The 17,485-nt window shown below is 41.7% G+C and overlaps 1 protein-coding gene across 1 annotated transcript in view; it reads right to left on the bottom strand.

Annotated features, from left to right (window-relative positions):
- The window catches only part of csmd2 (CUB and Sushi multiple domains 2), a 1,323,345-nt gene that overhangs the window by 484,987 nt on the left and 820,873 nt on the right, over nt 1-17,485 (bottom strand). The window contains exon 6 of the mRNA XM_068006939.1: nt 6,696-6,808. Coding sequence (XP_067863040.1) covers nt 6,696-6,808 — 113 coding nt within the window. The remainder of the gene's footprint in view (nt 1-6,695; nt 6,809-17,485) is intronic.

Below are 17,485 nucleotides of genomic sequence, written 5' to 3'. Positions count from 1 at the left end.
TATTTATTGTTGATTTAATAGGTGCAGCAGCTGTCTATTTTCCTGACACTGACGCTGAAATATGGTAAAATAACGATAACAAGTGTGCTGTCTTAACATAAATACATTTGCAAAAATACACATGATGATCTTGGCTTGGTCTTGGACACATGGCTGGAGTCCTTCCCCCCCTAATGGTTGAACTAGAGTAATATCCAGTGTAAGGGGTACATTGTCAAAAATAAATATATCCTCGCTCTTTTCTGGACCATCAGAAACACTGCAATAGAAAGGGGAAAGCTGATTGATAGATCGCTATCTCTACCGAACTATCCTCTTCCCTGAACCTAATCAGTAGGAGATCCCTAAAGCCAAAATGAGAAAGTAGGAGTAACTTACAGAACCACATAATCAACTGTCAGAAATTCCAATTCGACAACTCCTGGAAACAGAACGCCATTTAACTTTAACAGTAGAGTCCTGGGCTGCGAGATAGCTCATACACAAGCCTACATTCTGAATGGCTTTCCAATTAGACTTCTCTCATTTGGCTGGTTCTCAAAGGAAAGAATGAGCTGAACTTTGATCTAACCTAATATCATACAGTTAATGTTCTTTCTGCATACGCTACAGTTTCAGCTTACAGCCCTTGAGGCACATAATAGTCTAACCTGCTTATCAATACATGAGTATTACGACTTCTCGGTCACCATACATGCTGATTGTCAGTGTTTTCAGCTAACAGTTAACCATTCAACAGATGTGTTTGCTTGTTAGTGTTTCAAGGGGGAAAAAAAAATCAGCTTCTTTCACTGGGATTGGAGGTTGCCAATATTAACCAATCGAATCAGTTGTGGAGCAGGACAGGAAGCAGACAGAACGAGATAAGTTGGAAGATGGGCCTTGAGCCTGTCTGAACTGATCAATAAGGCATTACTTTCTCTCAATGCTGGTAGCACATGAAGCAGAAATGCTTTAAGATGAGATGATGGTTTTGTAGAGCTATAGTTGCAGGCCTGTTTATTTAATATTTGTCTCAAGTAAATTATATTTAGCAAATAAGCTACGATAATTCAACTTTTAGTTATTTTTAAATTTCCTAAAAGGAACTTTCTAGGATACGCTTGGTTGTTATATAATGTGAAGGTTCTTTTCTTCAAGACTGCCTGCAGCTGCTTTACTGAGTGAAGCAGGCTGTCTCCTTGTGAATATATTAACTAGTTCTGCTCAAACATTGCTTTCACTGCACTTGTGGAAAGAAAATAGGGAGTGAGGTTGGAATGACAATGAGTTTTACTAATTTAAAAGCTGAGTAGATTCCCATACTTAGGATTTTACTTCACTGTACTACTATAATGTAACCATTGGTCTGTTTGTAAGTGAGTTGCAGCACCTGCTTACTTTTTGTAACTTTGAAAGCTGTTTTCTGTCAGTTTACACAGTTGTATTGGAGGTCCCTTTGTTACTGTGCAATTAATTGGGAGAAAGCCTGCACCATTCATTTTATTGCAAAATCAGATTTATTGCAGAGTCAGATAATCAGTAAGAATACAAACAATTGCAAAGCCCAGACTGGAGGCACTCAGTTTTACCAGAGAGCAAAAAACCAGCACAAATCACATTTTCATGCATTTCAGTTTTCTTTTCAATGATGGAGGAGTGCAATGATCTTTATTTCCAGTACAAGAGAATAAACCTATTTGACAGTGTCAAAACAGCAATGTAGGTTGTAAATTAGTCTTGGCAATAATAATAGATAACACATAATACATTCATATGATATTCCTCTGTCCATTATCTTAATGGTGGCATTAACCAGTTTTTCATCAATGGCCAAAGCCGCTGTTAAAAAGCAGCTACTTTTATTTTTATATTTAAAATATCTGTAATTCTTCCAGTGGAAGTAAACGCTAGAAAGTGCACCTAATAAAACGTCTAAAGTCTAAATTTTCTGGCAGGGGTGCATGTCCCCAGACAGAACCTGTTAGAAAATAAATCTTGTGCCTTCAGGACTCACATTCCCTTTCAATAATTTCTAAATTCACTGCTGCTGCGAATTACACTTTTGTGTACTTTAGATTTCCCCTTGCAATAAAAATGATGGATTGTTTGGTGCGGCTGCACCATCAATTATCACAAGCCCATGTTCTATTGCAGTTTCCATTTTCACATCTATATTCAGAGCTGTTTTTGAGTTGTCAGCTAATTTTGCAGGTTGGCATATATGCCACAGGGTTCAATTTTGGTTTTGGGCTCAGATTGGGCGTGCAGTAGGTCGGGTATCCGCTCTTCCCACCCACTGAAAATAGCAAGTGGCCCAATCAATTTTGGCGATCCAGCCGCATTTAAGTACGAGTGGCTCACTGTTTGGGAGAGCAACAAATCCAGCAGGCCCTTCTCCATAGAGCAGCTGACACCAAAAGTGAGGAAGTGATGCTTCAGTTGTACAAAGCCTTGGTCAGACCCCATCTGAATGGAATACTGCATTTAATGTTGGTCACCAAACCTCAGGAAAGATGTAATGACCTTAGAAGGAGTACAGCACAGATTCATCAGAATGATACCAGAGCTTAAAGGGTTAAATTATGACGGCAGGTTGCATAAACGTGGTTTATATTCCTTCAAGTTTAGAAGGTTGAGGGGTGATCTAATCGAGGTGTTTAAAATTATAAAGGGATTCACTAGGGTAGATACAGAGAAACTATTTCCTCTGGTGGAGTCATCCAGAACAAGAAGACATAATCTTAAAATTAGAGCTCGGCCAGTTAGGAGCAAAATCAGGGAGCAATTTGTCACACAAAGGGTAGGGGAAATCTGGAATGCTCTCCCACAAAGGACTGTGGATGTTGGGTCAATTGAAATTTTCAAGATTGAGAGCGATATATTTTTGTTGGGAGACAATATCAAGGGATGTGGAGCAAAAGCAGATAAATGGAGTTGACGCACATATTAGCCATGATTTAACTGAATGGTGGAACAGGCTCGAGGGACTGAATGATCAACTCCTGTGCCTATTTTTCCAAGCAAAAATACAGAGATTCTGCACCCAAAAAATGACTGAGAAATATAAATAAGATGTCTACCAAGCATTGACAGCATCTGAAATTAGAGCAGGTGAGTGCCCCTTTAAATACTGCTGGAACGAGCAATTTCCCGCCCTCCACCGCCCATTATCTGTGGGTGATTTTAGAAAGCAGCGGTGGCAGCACTGACTCACACAAAAATGGTGTCTGGGTCCTAATCACATCATAGGACCCTCATTTATTTCTGCATGTTTCTGGCAGGATTGTTGGTCACCTAAATCGAGGCCCGCTCAAACATTGCAAAGAGCGGGCCTCCAAGGAAAGCTTGCGGATTTGTTTGCCTTACGATTTTCATCCTACTCCCGCCCCGTTCATGTCGAAAAACGGGGCGGTAAGCAGACAAAAATCAGCTCCACAGTAACTAGTTTATCCCACAATGGATCAAACAGACACTGAATGAAATAGCATGACAATAGGAGCCACTAATACGAGTTAAAAGGCAGTGATCCATTCATACTCGATTACTCGATAGATTCATGAAGTGTTAGGTCATAATGTTTTTTCTGTGTGATCAGTATATATATGTATAAATTTTTTTAAATGGTAGCCTATTGTATTTACTAAATATGCCCGTAATATCTAGTAACAAAGTATTCAAGTACATCGGCCTTTAGTGTTATTCTAGACAAAAAAGGCATCAAGGGGAATGGGGAGAGAGCGGGAATATGGTATTGAGATAGAGGATCAGCCATGATCATATTGAATGGCACAGCAGGCTCGAAGGGCCGAATGGCCTACTCCTGCTCCTATTTTCTACGTTTCTATGCTTCTATGTTGACAGACTGTCCACTTGGATGGCTTAAGTTCTTTCTCATTGGAATATCACCCATTCATTGTATGATTGGATATTGAGAATCCAAACATCTGGCAACAATGGGATCCCTTCCTAAATAAGCCATCAATTGCAGGGATTGCATTACTTGTTGTAATGGGGGAACAAGCTCCTGATTTGATAAAGAAAAACTCAAAATGTTTTGCAGGGCTCGGGGAGGTAGTGAAATGTCACAATAAATGTGTCAATTGAACGTTTACGTTCAAAAATTGTTTGCATCATTTTTTATAATCTATTCAACCAGACGTTGGTCAATCATTTCCACATCGTTCACCTGAGGAAGGAGGTAGCCTCCGAAAGCTTGTGAATTTAAAATAAAATTGCTGGACTATAACTTGGTGTTGTAAAATTGTTTACAATTGGTCAATAAAGCAATTGTTGTTCCATTAGGTAGACTCCATGTACATCTGTACAAATAATCTTTAGCATTTCTTAACAGCACAATTTGTTCCCTAAATAATAAAACCACAGTGGGCATTCCATCCAGTTTAACAACCGTCACAGTTGGAGGAAGCTGAATTTTAAATGGGGTAGGATAGACAAGAGGATTATGAGGACAATTATTTTTGGATGAATTTCTTGTTTTAAGCTTAATAAAATGTGGGAGACTTTATACATTCTTAGGAACATAGGAATGTACACAATTAAAAAAGACCATTAGGATCCAACAGGCCTGTGCTAAAGTCGGAAAATACGATGGCCCAGAATTTGCAGTAGCCGATCAACAAACGGCACCTGGCATTAGTTAGACTTGTCCGTTTAATCTCCATGATATTTCGCACTGCAAGTTGCTGGAAGTGGGAGATGGAAACGGCGCGGTGCCCTCTACAGGGCATCTGAGATCTGAGTGAACAGGGCAAGCAACTGTGTACCTCCTTAACCAATCAGATTGAAGGATTGTAAAATTAACAGCACAAAGACTGAGAAGGAAGTGTAAGTTAGAGTGGGTGAATTCAATGTCAAATCAGGTACAGAATGAGAAATAAGGAGAGGGAAATAAAGATTGGATTAAGAGAGAGAGAAAAGAGACAGAAAGAAAAAGTAAAAGAAAATGTTTTTAAATCTCCAACAATTAAAACCTGTAGGATTGAGACTCCACACTTGTTAATTTTCAGTGCCAGAGAGGTTGCCTGGCAGTAATTAACATTCATCATGTCGTTAAAAGGGTAGTCATGATGTGGAGATGCCGGTGATGGACTGGGGTTGACAATTGTAAACAATTTTACAACACCAAGTTATAGTCCAGCAATTTTATTTTAAATTCACAAGCTTTCGGAGGCTTCCTCCTTCCTCCTCCTCCTTCTCATTTTCACATCGTTCACCTGACGAAGGAGGAAGCCTCCGAAAGCTTGTGAATTTAAAATAAAATTGCTGGACTATAACTTGGTGTTGTAAAATTGTTTACAATTGTTAAAAGGGTACTTAGACTTGAAATGACTTGACTTGACTTTCTGTGGCGAACTTAGTTTGTATCTACCGTGCAAAACAGCAACTTCACGCCATTCAATGCATTTCAATAGTGAGGCAGACAGTGAGATCCCATTTTCGCTAAGCTAATGGCAGAGCAACGCTTCTCGGACAGCAACTTTTGGATTTCTGCGTTTAACTGCGCATCTGCCTCCACCTGAATTTGCTGTGCGATTTGCGCATAAATAACGGCAAGCACCATTAGCCGCACCGTTATTTTGACAGCAAATTCTGGGCCATTGTAACACTCCTTTTTCTTTCCTGATTCAAGGTATTGGTGAGAGAAACATTTAGAAATATGAAAGACAGAGTTAAATAAACTACCACTGCAGGGAACAATGACACTACCTCATGTCCCCTTACTGATTAGGTTTAGCCCAGTTACGCAGGAAGGATATAGCACGGATTCTCTTGGGTATGATCCAATTAAAGCTCCAATGTTGGACTCAAGAAATACAAACACCTGCGTTTCCATGTGCTGTTTGCAACCGATAGCATGTTGACCAATGTTAGGGAATCTAACTGAATGTCTGAACAGGCAGAAATGTGTAAATAAAAAATTCTAACAAAGACATTTCCAACACGATAAATACTTATTTTGTTTGCAGATACACAAATAAATATCTTCTGTAGAAACCCAATAAAAAGCTGAGGGAAGACTTCAAATTGCCATTCATGATTTAAGAAATGAATATAGAAGCTCAGTCCTCCAAGTAAAATCAACAATGCATCATCTTTCATTTTTGCTCTGGTTTCACTGAAGATTATAATAAAGTCTTTTGATTTTAGTGTTACACCCAATAATTGGCACAAGAGTGATGAATTCCAAAAGTAGGGATAGACCCGGTAAAACCCAGAAATGTCAATGGCTGCACTGTGCTAATCTGTTGTACTGCAGGTAGTCTTGCCCCATTTGGTGCACTTCACTTTCAGGTGTTACTATGTACCACCAGGTAGCATTAAGGCAGATAACAGCCTCAGTTAGCCACATCATATACGGAAGGCTGAACAAAGTTCCATAGGAGAGGAGGTGCTGATGATGCAGCTAATGAAGCACATCAACCTTTTTAGCATTACACTTTATGAACACAGTGTTTATTATTTACTTGATGTACTTTATTTAATCCTTCCAATATCACTTTCTTGCTAAGATCTGAAGTTCTCAGATCATGAACACTATGAATATCTTTTGACCTGAAAAAGTATTTGCTCAGCGTTGAACTCATACGATTTTTGTGATTCAAATTCAGAATCCAAATGAAAGATAGAAATCGCAAGGTTTAATTGGAACTACACATCATTTGAGGTTACTGTAAGTAGTCATAAGTCCTTACCTTGGTAATGAGCACTAAACCCTTTCTGCTTGTGATTACTATCAGATGTAAAGTGAAGTCGTAGCCAGTTTTTACTGCTGATGACAGGAGAAGGTAGATTCATTCCAGTCAACCTGCAAGAAAAGGTCATGACATTCAATGAAGCTCAAGGGAAAATGCACATGCCTTTGCATCTGGGGGAGACAGATGCTTGTTGCAACCATCTGGCATTCAACGGCTGGAAAATATTACATTATCTTCACATCACAAGAAGGTTCTTACTAGAGACCATCTCATTGAGTCAGATACAAAGTTTTTGTACAATTAAACATTATTTTCACAATTACTGTTGATGCATTATCATCTGATAGCTCCTGTGAAAACCCATCTGTGTTTTTTTCTTAATTAGAATTGAATATCCATTGTACTATTAATTTTAACATATCTCAAAGGAATCTGAGCAGTTTTTTTTCATTTTTTGTCAAAAGAATGGTGCCTTCAGGATAGGAGAAAATCCTTAAGAGACGTGTCTGGAATTGGCAGCTCTAACATAAAGCACAGTTGGCAAGGATGAGATGATTAATAATGTGTGAAAACCCTTTCACTCTGCACAGTCCTTCTCTAAAGACAAACCTTTCCATTTTAGCTAAATTTGGGAATTTTTCCTCCTAAAAATTTATCCTAAAGAAAGGAATTTGCTGCAGACATTATTAATTGTTGCAACTGTTGGGAGCACAATAGTGGTTTATATTAATGATTTGATCAGTTCCCACAGCATGAATTACCCTTGCAGTCGGAAATAAGGACAGGTATAAATAGGTCAAAACAGACTTGCTCGGGACGATCATCAGCGTGATTATTAACCACTGGAGTATATAACTGTAGGCTTTCCTTGGTGATAAACATATTTATGATTTTTCAGTTATTTTAAACGATACTGTTAACCTATATCAAAAGTTTTTCACGCTTCCCATTAGTGGCACACCTGCTTCCTGTGACACTTTCCCTATCACACTTTGTTGAAAACACTATTATTATAAAACAGCACATCCTTTAACTTGCTGCAAGCATCGTCACGGGAGATTGGCGAGTAATAATTAAAGAAAGAAATGTTTCATCCTTCATTGCCTTCACCCTTTAGTTGAATTTTACCCAGCCATCATCTTATGGTGATTGTTTGATGCAAAGCACAAGGCCAAGGCAATATAACAATAAACATCCTGGGCAAATATCTCAGATCACTGTCATTTCACCTTTGTGACCTGGTTCAGACAAAAGAAATAAAGATCTCCCTTCTCTGCTGGCTGTCAGACATCAGAAGTGAAATGACTTATGGCAGTCTCAATCCTGATCCTCGGGGACTTGAATTTATAACACTGAGCTCCCCAGAAAGCACCATTGATTGGCACCAATTTTCCAATCTTCTTCTGACAAGCCACGAGAATCAAAACTGAAGAGAATAAAAAAAGTCCCCAGTACAAACGCTCGGAATATTTTTTGTAAGCATAGCTACGCATTACACTTCTTGCTGCTAACAGCATGAATGCTGCATAGTTTTACCGGCTGCATTGGGGAGTGGGGGGGGGGGGGGGCGGGAAGAGAATAAAATAAATTTACTATACTCAACACTCTCTCATCACTTCACTGAACACAAATGGAAAACAATATCGCCAAATGGGTTAACTAAAATATAGTCAGCCAACCCTGGTAATCCCGAACTTCTCAGAAGACTTAATAGATTTTCAATTTCAGTCCCACATCTTGCAAAATTACTCAACAGGAAAACCAGCAATAAATAGTGCACTTTCAAACCTTTGCTGTGTTAAAAAAAAAGGCAGGTGGACGATCTTCTCCTCTGGAGTCTGCTGATTCCAGTTTGTAACTGGCTTCTGGAAGGGTGCGAAAATGACCAGGATAACTTGCTGGCCTCTGCTCTTCATGATAGCAGGTCTGAGATCAGGAAATAATCATACCAGGAACTGCAGAGACCCAAGTGCTTCATGGGCTAGCACAATAAATCCCCACCACACTATCTATATTGTTAAAGGTAGGTACTTGATGTCATTATCATGTTCAGAGTGGTCCCCAGAACGAGTTTTGATCGCTTAAGGGGGTCAGAGAGGAGATTTCCAGATTTCTTCCCCCCTAATTGGCCTGTGTTTTTATCTGTTTTTTCACCTCTCCCAGAAGACTACATGGCTTTCATACAGGGTTTTTTTTCATTCGTTCATGGGATGTGGGCGTCGCTGGCAAGGCCGGCATTTATTGCCCATCCCTAATTGCCCTTGAGAAGGTGGTGGTGAGCTGCCTTCTTGAACTGCTGCAGTCCGTGTGGTGAAGGTTCGCCCACCGTGCTGTTAGGTCGGGAGTTCTAGGATTTTGACCCAGCGACGATGAAGGAATGGCGATATATTTCTAAGTTGGGATGGTGTGTGACTTGGAGGGGAACGTGCAGGTGGTGTTGTTCCCATGTGCCTGCTGCCCTTGTCCTTCTAGGTGGTAGAGGTCGTGGGCTTGGGAGGTGCTGTTGAAGAAGCCTTAGTGGGGAGTGTATATATTGTGATGCACAAGGCATCGCAGTTGTATAGGACAGGTTGAATGGACCAATGGGTCTTTTCCTGTCCATCATTGTTCGCATTTTCATGTGTTCGGAAATGGTCAAAGTGTCATAAAAGTCAGGTGTGTGTTTTTGTCCCAGCGTTGAAAATCTGCTTCTCTTTTTAGCACAGCCGTTGGGAGCCATATGAAAAACATATTGTGGGAAGGACATGTTATTAGAGAAGGTGTTTTATTGCAAAAGGCTGGGTTCTAAATCACACTGATTGATAAATTGCACCGTTTGTATGGTTGCAGTTTCAGTAAAAGAGAAACTGCACCAGCGTCGAACTTATATGTCTTCATTTAAGCTTATTTTTGTACTGCAGCCCAGGTTTTACCAGAGCTGCATCTACTTTTGTTAATATGCAGCCATTTTTCCTGTAGACCGACCACAAAGTGGGGATCTGCCATTCCACGCATGCGCAGAATGACTGTGACTTATTGGTGGAGTGTCGTCATGGCACTGGGTCATGACCATCATTATAATAATAATAATGGTGTGAGTATGCGATGACATCATGGTGTGTCATGACATCACCCCCAAAGTACCCTGCTGCCAATGGAGCAGCTTGTTTACTGGTTCAAAGAAAACTGGCCGGGGTCATCAAGGCCCATGAGAAAGAGAGTAGGTCTTCCTGGTTGCCAGATTTAAGAACTCCAGCAGGTTTATTTTAATGCGGCTTTATGAGACTTGTGCTTCAGGTGATTGCACACAAAGATAAGCATAAAAGCAACTGCAGAGACTTTACAACGTGCAATTTATACACCAAACTGTACAATTCATTGTTAATGTGGGAAGTACGCATGTGATACCAGAGGCAGTTGTACAGAAGTGGGTGTTAGTGTGACTGGCTGCTTCACGTATTTTGGATATCAGCTTTCATGTTACACTCACTCAATTAATGTCTTTTAGGATGTACTGAAAAGATTTCAGCTGGAGGGAGAAATGTAAGTACCAATTTATTGACAGCACATGGTTTAATTTCGTTAACGAAAACTTGGCTCAGTTGGGAGCACTCTGGCCTCTGTACCAGAAGTTTGAGAGTCAGGTTAAGAATTTGAGCACACAATCCAGGCTGGTACTGAAGAAGGTACTGTCCTTTGAATGAGATGTTAAACTGAGGCTGTTACTTTGGTTCAGGAAGCCTTAGAGATCTCATGGCGCTATTCAAAGAGAAAGTTGTTCTCCCAATGTCCTAGCGAACATTTCTACCAACATCACCAAAAATAGATTAACTGGTCATTCATCGCAATGCTCTTGTTAGATTTTATGGTGGCAAAATGACTGGCATGTTTATTATCATTCTAGCTACCATTCAAATCTCTAATGAAATAACTCCTTTCATTTAAGCAGTGACTGCAGTATTGTGTCCTATAAATCCTTTCATTTACCTAAGAAATGGGGCACGACTTACAACTGCTGGTCACCCATTTCTCATCTGAAAAACGGACCTAACCAAAGGCAGAAATTACATGCTCTGTCACTGTGACTGTGACCATAGGGCATTATTGCTCCTTATCCTCTTCAACCTTTCTGCGGCCTTTGACCGGTCGACCACAACATTTTCCTCCAAAACCTTTCCTCCGTTATTCAGCTCAGTGGAACTCCCCTTGCTTGGTTCCACTCATACCTAGCCGTAGCCTGAATATCTCCAGCAATGGCTTTTCTTCCCGCCATCCCATCATTAACTCCAGAGCCTCCAAGGATCTGTCCTTGGCACCTCCTCTTCCTGCATTGTCAGACTATTTGTTTGACAACCACTTTTGGATGTGCTGCAATTTCCTTCAGCTAAATATTGGTAAGATTTAAGCAATCATGTTCAGCCCCTGCCACAAAATCCATACCCTGGCCACCCTTTCTGGCTCAATCAGACTGTTTGCAATCTCAACATCCTCTTTGACTCTGCATTGAACTACCAACACCATATCTAAGAAAGGGTCACGTACTTCCATGACATCACCCACCTCCACCACTATCTCAGCCCATCTGCTCCTGAAACCCTCATCAATGCTTTTTGTCATCTCCAAAATCGATTATTCCAATGCTTTCCTGGCTGGCCTCCCATTCTCCAACCTCGGTAAACTTAACCTCAGCCAAAACTTTGTTGCCCGTATCCTATCCCTCACCCCTATCCTTGCTGACCTATATTGGCTCCCTGTGTTTAAATTCATTCAAGGCCTCACGCCTCCCTATCTCTGTAACTTCCTCTAGCCCTACAATCCCTTGTAACTCTCCATTCCTCCAATTCAGGCCTCTTGTGCATTCACCCCTCCCTAAGTCCCACCATTGATGACTGTGCCTTCCGCCACCTAGGCCCCACACTCTGGAATTCCCTCTCTAGACCCTTCAATCTCTCCTCCTATAAAATCCTGCTTAAAACTCACCTCATTGATCAAGCTTTTAGTCACCCCTGCTACTATCTCCTTCTTTGGCTCAGCTGTTTTCTTCAGGCCACTCCATCACAAGTGGTGCAGAAAGCAAAGAGTGAAGCCCTACGACTAAATCACAGGAACGAATTGATATGAATGAAGAAAAGTCATTGCTGGAGATACTCAGGCTGCGATCGGATAGGTATGAACAGAACCGAGCAAGGGGAGTTAGCAATTTCAGGCACTTCAATTTTCATGGGAAATTAAGCTTTTTTTCTCACCAATATTTTCACGGCCAATCCTGTGGCTTGGTCTCATTGCTGGAGTCCAGTTACCCTCCAGTTTAACTCATCCAAATGGTCATTTTTCTCACTTAAACCTCGACAATGAGCGTCAGGAGGCTATTGGATCATGGGGGCCGTCAGAACTCGGTCTGATTCTGTCCTCACTTTATGTCGACACACGCATTCTTCTACAAGGAATGCCTTAATTGCCAGTTATTTATTTTAAATGCTACTTTCATTCACTCAAACTTCCCGTGTTTTGTTTATTCTAATCTGGTTCTTTTAATCACCAAAGGGATCCCCTTAATTTATAACATTTGGCACTGCACTGAATGCTGCCTGGAAAACAGGAATCGGCCTGCAGGTGGGCAGGAAGCATGCAGCTGAAGTCCGCTAAGCCCACCCAGACTCAAAATAGCTGCCGAGCAGGGCAGCAAGAGGGCAAATCTGCTGGAGATTCATTTTGTTTCTAATTACATCAATCAGTTTGTACTGTGCCGGTTGTCGCCGCTATGGGTCTCCTATTACCAATTCTACCACCATCAATGCCAAGGAAGGACTAGAGCTTCTTTGAGTTAATTTTTGTGTGCCCTCCCCCTCTTATACCTCTTACAATCTTTCATGCTAAACTCCACCCTCAGCACAGATAATAGCAACGGGCCTGCTAAGTTGCTTCTGCCTCTACTGCTTCTTGGCTACCACTTTGGGATGTACCATTGCAGTCAAGAGAGAGGAACCATCCCTCTGAGTGTCCTTCTGCATCAGGAAATGCCTAGCCTTTTATCATAGAATGGTTACAACACAGAAGGAGGCCATGCGGCCCATCAAGCCCGTGCCGGGCTCTTTGTAAGAGCAATCCATTTAGTTCCATTCTCCCGCAGCCCTGCAAATTTTTTCCCTTCAAGTATTTACCCGATTTTTGAAAGCTACGATTGAATCTGCTTCCACCACCCTTTCAGGCAGCGCAATCCAGATCATAACCACTCGCTACGTAAAAAAGTTTTTCCTCATGTCGCCTTTGGTTCTTTTACCAATCTTTGCTGGGTGTCTCCTTATTCCAGCATGGTCAGGAGCAGGAACTCACTACATGTGGAATTGTGGGCAAGAACAAAAATTCTCTGCAATGTCCTTGGAATAGAACCCCTTTAATGGAATGCAGATTTAGCAGGTCCAATCTCCGAATGATAAATAACTGCATTAACCACTTCTGGGCATTGGGATCAAGATGATACAACCACACAGCAGAAGAACAGAGAAGCATCTGTGAGCTGCTGAGTGCTGGTTGGAATGAGGATGTACCTGTCAGTGAAAAGATATTAACAAAGAGGGCAAGATTGTCCCGAGAAGTAAACTGCAGCAGAAAACTTAAAACCACTATACAAGCACTTATGGAGAGGCAAGAAACCAGTCAATCTCAAAGCAGCAACAATTGACAAGTATATCCATTAAACCCATCTTCAGAGACGTCATGTCAGAAAGGCCTAAAGGATTACAAATCAAGCAGTGCTCGTCTGTGAAGCCCTATGAACTGCATCTGCAGGGGCAGATCTGAACTCCTGACCGTGAAAATACTTTTGCAGAAATGGTCTTTTTAAGCAGAGATTTCCAAACAACAATTTCAAAATGCACCAATGTATCTTTATCTTGTACTTCCTCAGCTGAGATCCAGGATATTCTACCAGCCAGCAAGTTCTGATTAACAACTACAATATTAAACCTTTACAAACCACTGGTTTGGCCTCAGCTGGAGTATTGTGTACAATTCTGGGCACCACACTTTAGGAAAGGTGTCAAGGCTTTGGAGAGGGTACAGAGGTTTACTAGGATGAAGGACTTCAGTTATGTGGAGAGATTGGAGAAGCTGGGATTGTTTTCCTTGGAGCAATGAAGGTTAAGGGGAGATCTGATAGAGGTATTCAAAATAATGAGGAGTTTTGATAGAGCAAATAGGGAGAAACTGTTTCCTCTGGCAAGTGGTCATAGATTTAAAATAATTGGCAAATGAACTAGAGGGGAAATGAGGAGACATTTTTTCACACAGAGGGTTGTTACGATCTGGAATGCACCACCTGACATGGGGGAGGAAGCAAATTCCATAGGAACTTTCAAAAGGCAACTGGACATGTACTTGAAGAGGATTAATTTGCAGGGTTATGGGGAAAAAGCTGACGTGTGGGATTAAATTGGACAGTTCTTTCAAAGAGCCGGCACAGGCACGACAGGCCAAATGGCCTCCTTCTGTGCTGCAAGATTCTACGATTCAAGCAATATATTTTTCACTGCTTTAATTTGAAAAGGTTAAGAATTACTCCATTTAAGTTATTTTCTCCATTTTTGAAGGCATCATTCTCAATATGACCTTTACTCTGTCCCACCCTGGTTGTTCCCCCTGGTGTAGCTCCCATCTTTACTCCCTTAAGTCCAAGGGGTGCAGACTTGAACTTACATGAAGGTTTAGCCATTTATCGCCAGATTTGGCTGGACCACATCAAGTGCTCTCCTCCGCCAAAACTGCTCACTACTCCAGGATCACCCTGGAATGCAAAGATAATCCCTGGCTTCTTTTCTCTACGACCAACCATCTCCTTAAATCCCTCTTCCCTGTCCCTTCCAACCTAACTTCCAACAAGTGTGCGAAACGCATGGACTTCTTTATTAGCAAGATTGACACCATCTGTTCAGCTTTGTCTGCAGCATCCCTCCCTTCCCCTTGCCCACCAAGCCAAGGTTTCCCCAAAGGTCCTCCGCTACCCCAGCCCTGAACTTGCATCTTTCTCTGCTTTCTTTCCTGTCTCCCCTCATGCCCTGTACAAGCTTATCTTGTCCATGAAACTCATATCCTATTCTCTTGATCCTATTCCCACCAAACGCCCAACTTCCCTCCATGGTTTCCGTGCTGGCTAATATTGTAAACTGCTCCATCTCCTCAGGTACTGTCCCCCTCCCTTACAAATCTGCCGCGATCGCCCCCTCCTCAAAAATAACATCCTTGACCCCTCTTGTCCTTGCAAACTACCACCCATCTCCAACCTCCCTTTTCTCCCCAAAGTCCTTGAACATTTTGTCGCCCTCCAAATTCGTGCCTATCCTTCCCACAACGCTATGTTTGAATCCCTCTAATCAGGTTTCTGCCCTGCCACAGCACTGAAACAGCCCTAATCAAAGTCACAAATGACATACTCTGTAACTGACAACATGGCATACTAACCCTCCTCATCTTTCTCGACCTCTCTGCAGCCATTGACATGGTTGTCTACATCACCTTGCTCCAACGAATCACCTCCATTGTCCAGCTGGATGGGACGGCACTTGCCTGGTTCCACTCTTACCTATTCGGTCATAGCCAGAGAATATCCACTTCAGAAAGTGGGATTAGGCTGGGTGGCTCATTTTCGGGCGGCGTGGACACGATGGGCCAAATGGCCTCCTTCTGTGACGTAAATTTTCTATGATTCTATTTCTATGAATGGCTTCTCTTCCCACTCCCGCACCGTTACCTCTGAACTCCCCCAAGGATCTATCCTTGGCCCCCTCCTATTTCTCATCTATTTGCTGCCCTTCAACATGACATCAGGTTCTACACATACGCTGACAACACCCAACTCTAACTCACCGCCAACTCTCTCAACCCCTCCACTGTCTCTGATTTGGCATGCTGCTTGTCCGACATCCAGTATTGGATGAGCAGAAATATCCAGAAATTAAACATTGGGACCAAAGCCATTGTCTTTTGCCCAATTGAGTTTCTATATACCCAAGCACAATACATGGCCAGGAAGGAACAGATGATCTGCTCTCAGGCATCTGCCAATGTCTCTCTGAAACTTGACATGGGAAAGCACAGGAGAACACACCCTGGCTTGACTTTACTCCTATTTGTCATCTCTCCTTGTGGGTAGTTACCTGATCTCCACCCTGAACTTCTGTACAGCAATAGGTTGAGACTATTATCCCACCATTAATGCCATGAATTGATGCTCCAAACCAATGTGCCACCAAGTTTTTATCAGCAGACAAAATCTTTCTCCCCCCCGCCAAACTCACTGTTTGCTCATACACACTAAGGTCTTGGCAAAGTGCCAGTGTCATTCAGCAACGTATATCAGAAGGATATGCTGATAGGTCAGATGAAGAGGGGTGGGAGGAGGCTCGTGTCAAGCATAAATGCCGGCAGAGACCAGTAGGGTCAAATGGCCTGTTCCTGAGCTGTACATTCTATGTAATTCTATGTAATCATGAGTCAAATTTACCAAGTTAGAAGGAAACGCAATGTCATGACCAATAAAATTAAACAGGAGTATCCATGTGAGTGATTCATACCCACGACTGCAAACTTACTTTTCTTCCCAGGTACAAATATGACTTTTAAAAATTTGTTTGTGGGCTGACAACGCAGCATTTATTGTCCATCTCTAATTGCTCCGAAAGCATGAAGTCAACCAAATTGTGAGAATGGGCAGGCCTGGCAGGTTCCCTTCCATGGCGGAGATCAGGTAACTCAGCAGAATGCAGGGATTGAACCTTTGCCTGAACCGACACAGGCCAGGAATTTCTCACAGCCAGCTGTTCCAGGATATGAATTTCCATGGAAACAGTTCCCGCCTCCTATCATTGTGACGATATCCTTTTAAGAAAATCCAATTTCACTTGTGCAGCATTTCTTCTGATAATTGCTGGGTATCTTGGTGATCACAGGTCACATTGTATTTCCTGTCTTATGGAGATTGTATAATCAATAAGTCACCTATGACTCACAGTAATGTATCAAATGCCTGAATTTTGACAACCAGGTGAGAGTAACATATTGTGTCATCTAACTTCAACGTCACAACTCATAATTCTTCAAAAGTTTCCAACGTTAGAGGGTAGCATTTACTTTGCGTTTCTTACCACCCAACATTAAATAAAATTTATGGTGTCTCAGTGCTGAACTCTATTTTATTCGGTCATGCCAAATGAAAATTTCTGCCGTCCTAAGTATAATTAACAATTTCCATCGTGCGATATATCTCATTAAATGCCAAGTGTACTCAGTTTCATTTTTCATCTTTGTGAATTATGTTGTGACTTTTCTTGCTCTTTTTTTCCCCCATCTGAAGTCTTCAGATGCCAGACAATTTCTCCAGCCAATAGAATTCCACCCACATCTCTGCCAACATCACCCTCTAGCCAACTGCTTTGGGCAACAGTAGCCTTGTGCCACTGGGCCTCCAGGCTGTGAGGAAAACATCTCGTCATATCACCAAGTCAGATTTAGAAGTCACTTGGGGGCAATGTGGGTATGACGGCCTGACATATCACTTCACTGTGCCCAGAGATTTAATTTTAAAAATGTAATTACTAAGTCAATATGCTGTTTGCTTATTGCTTTCTGCTGCATTGTGCTACAATGCCTACTATACCCCTTTATCATGACCCAGTCAAAATTTTCTAAAATTCATTTAGTGAGGCGAGCACAGTGGGTTATAACACTTAGATCTTGGGTTTGAAGCCAGCCCCAGACTGATAGACGAAAATCTCCTCTCTCAGCTGGTCATAAGTAAAATTACTTTGAACATG

Source organism: Heptranchias perlo, chromosome 26 (genome assembly GCF_035084215.1).
Source record: "Heptranchias perlo isolate sHepPer1 chromosome 26, sHepPer1.hap1, whole genome shotgun sequence".
Classification (NCBI taxonomy): domain Eukaryota; kingdom Metazoa; phylum Chordata; class Chondrichthyes; order Hexanchiformes; family Hexanchidae; genus Heptranchias; species Heptranchias perlo.
The sequence above is the reverse complement of the archived record's forward strand: the minus strand, read 5'-3'. Positions and strand labels throughout refer to the sequence as shown.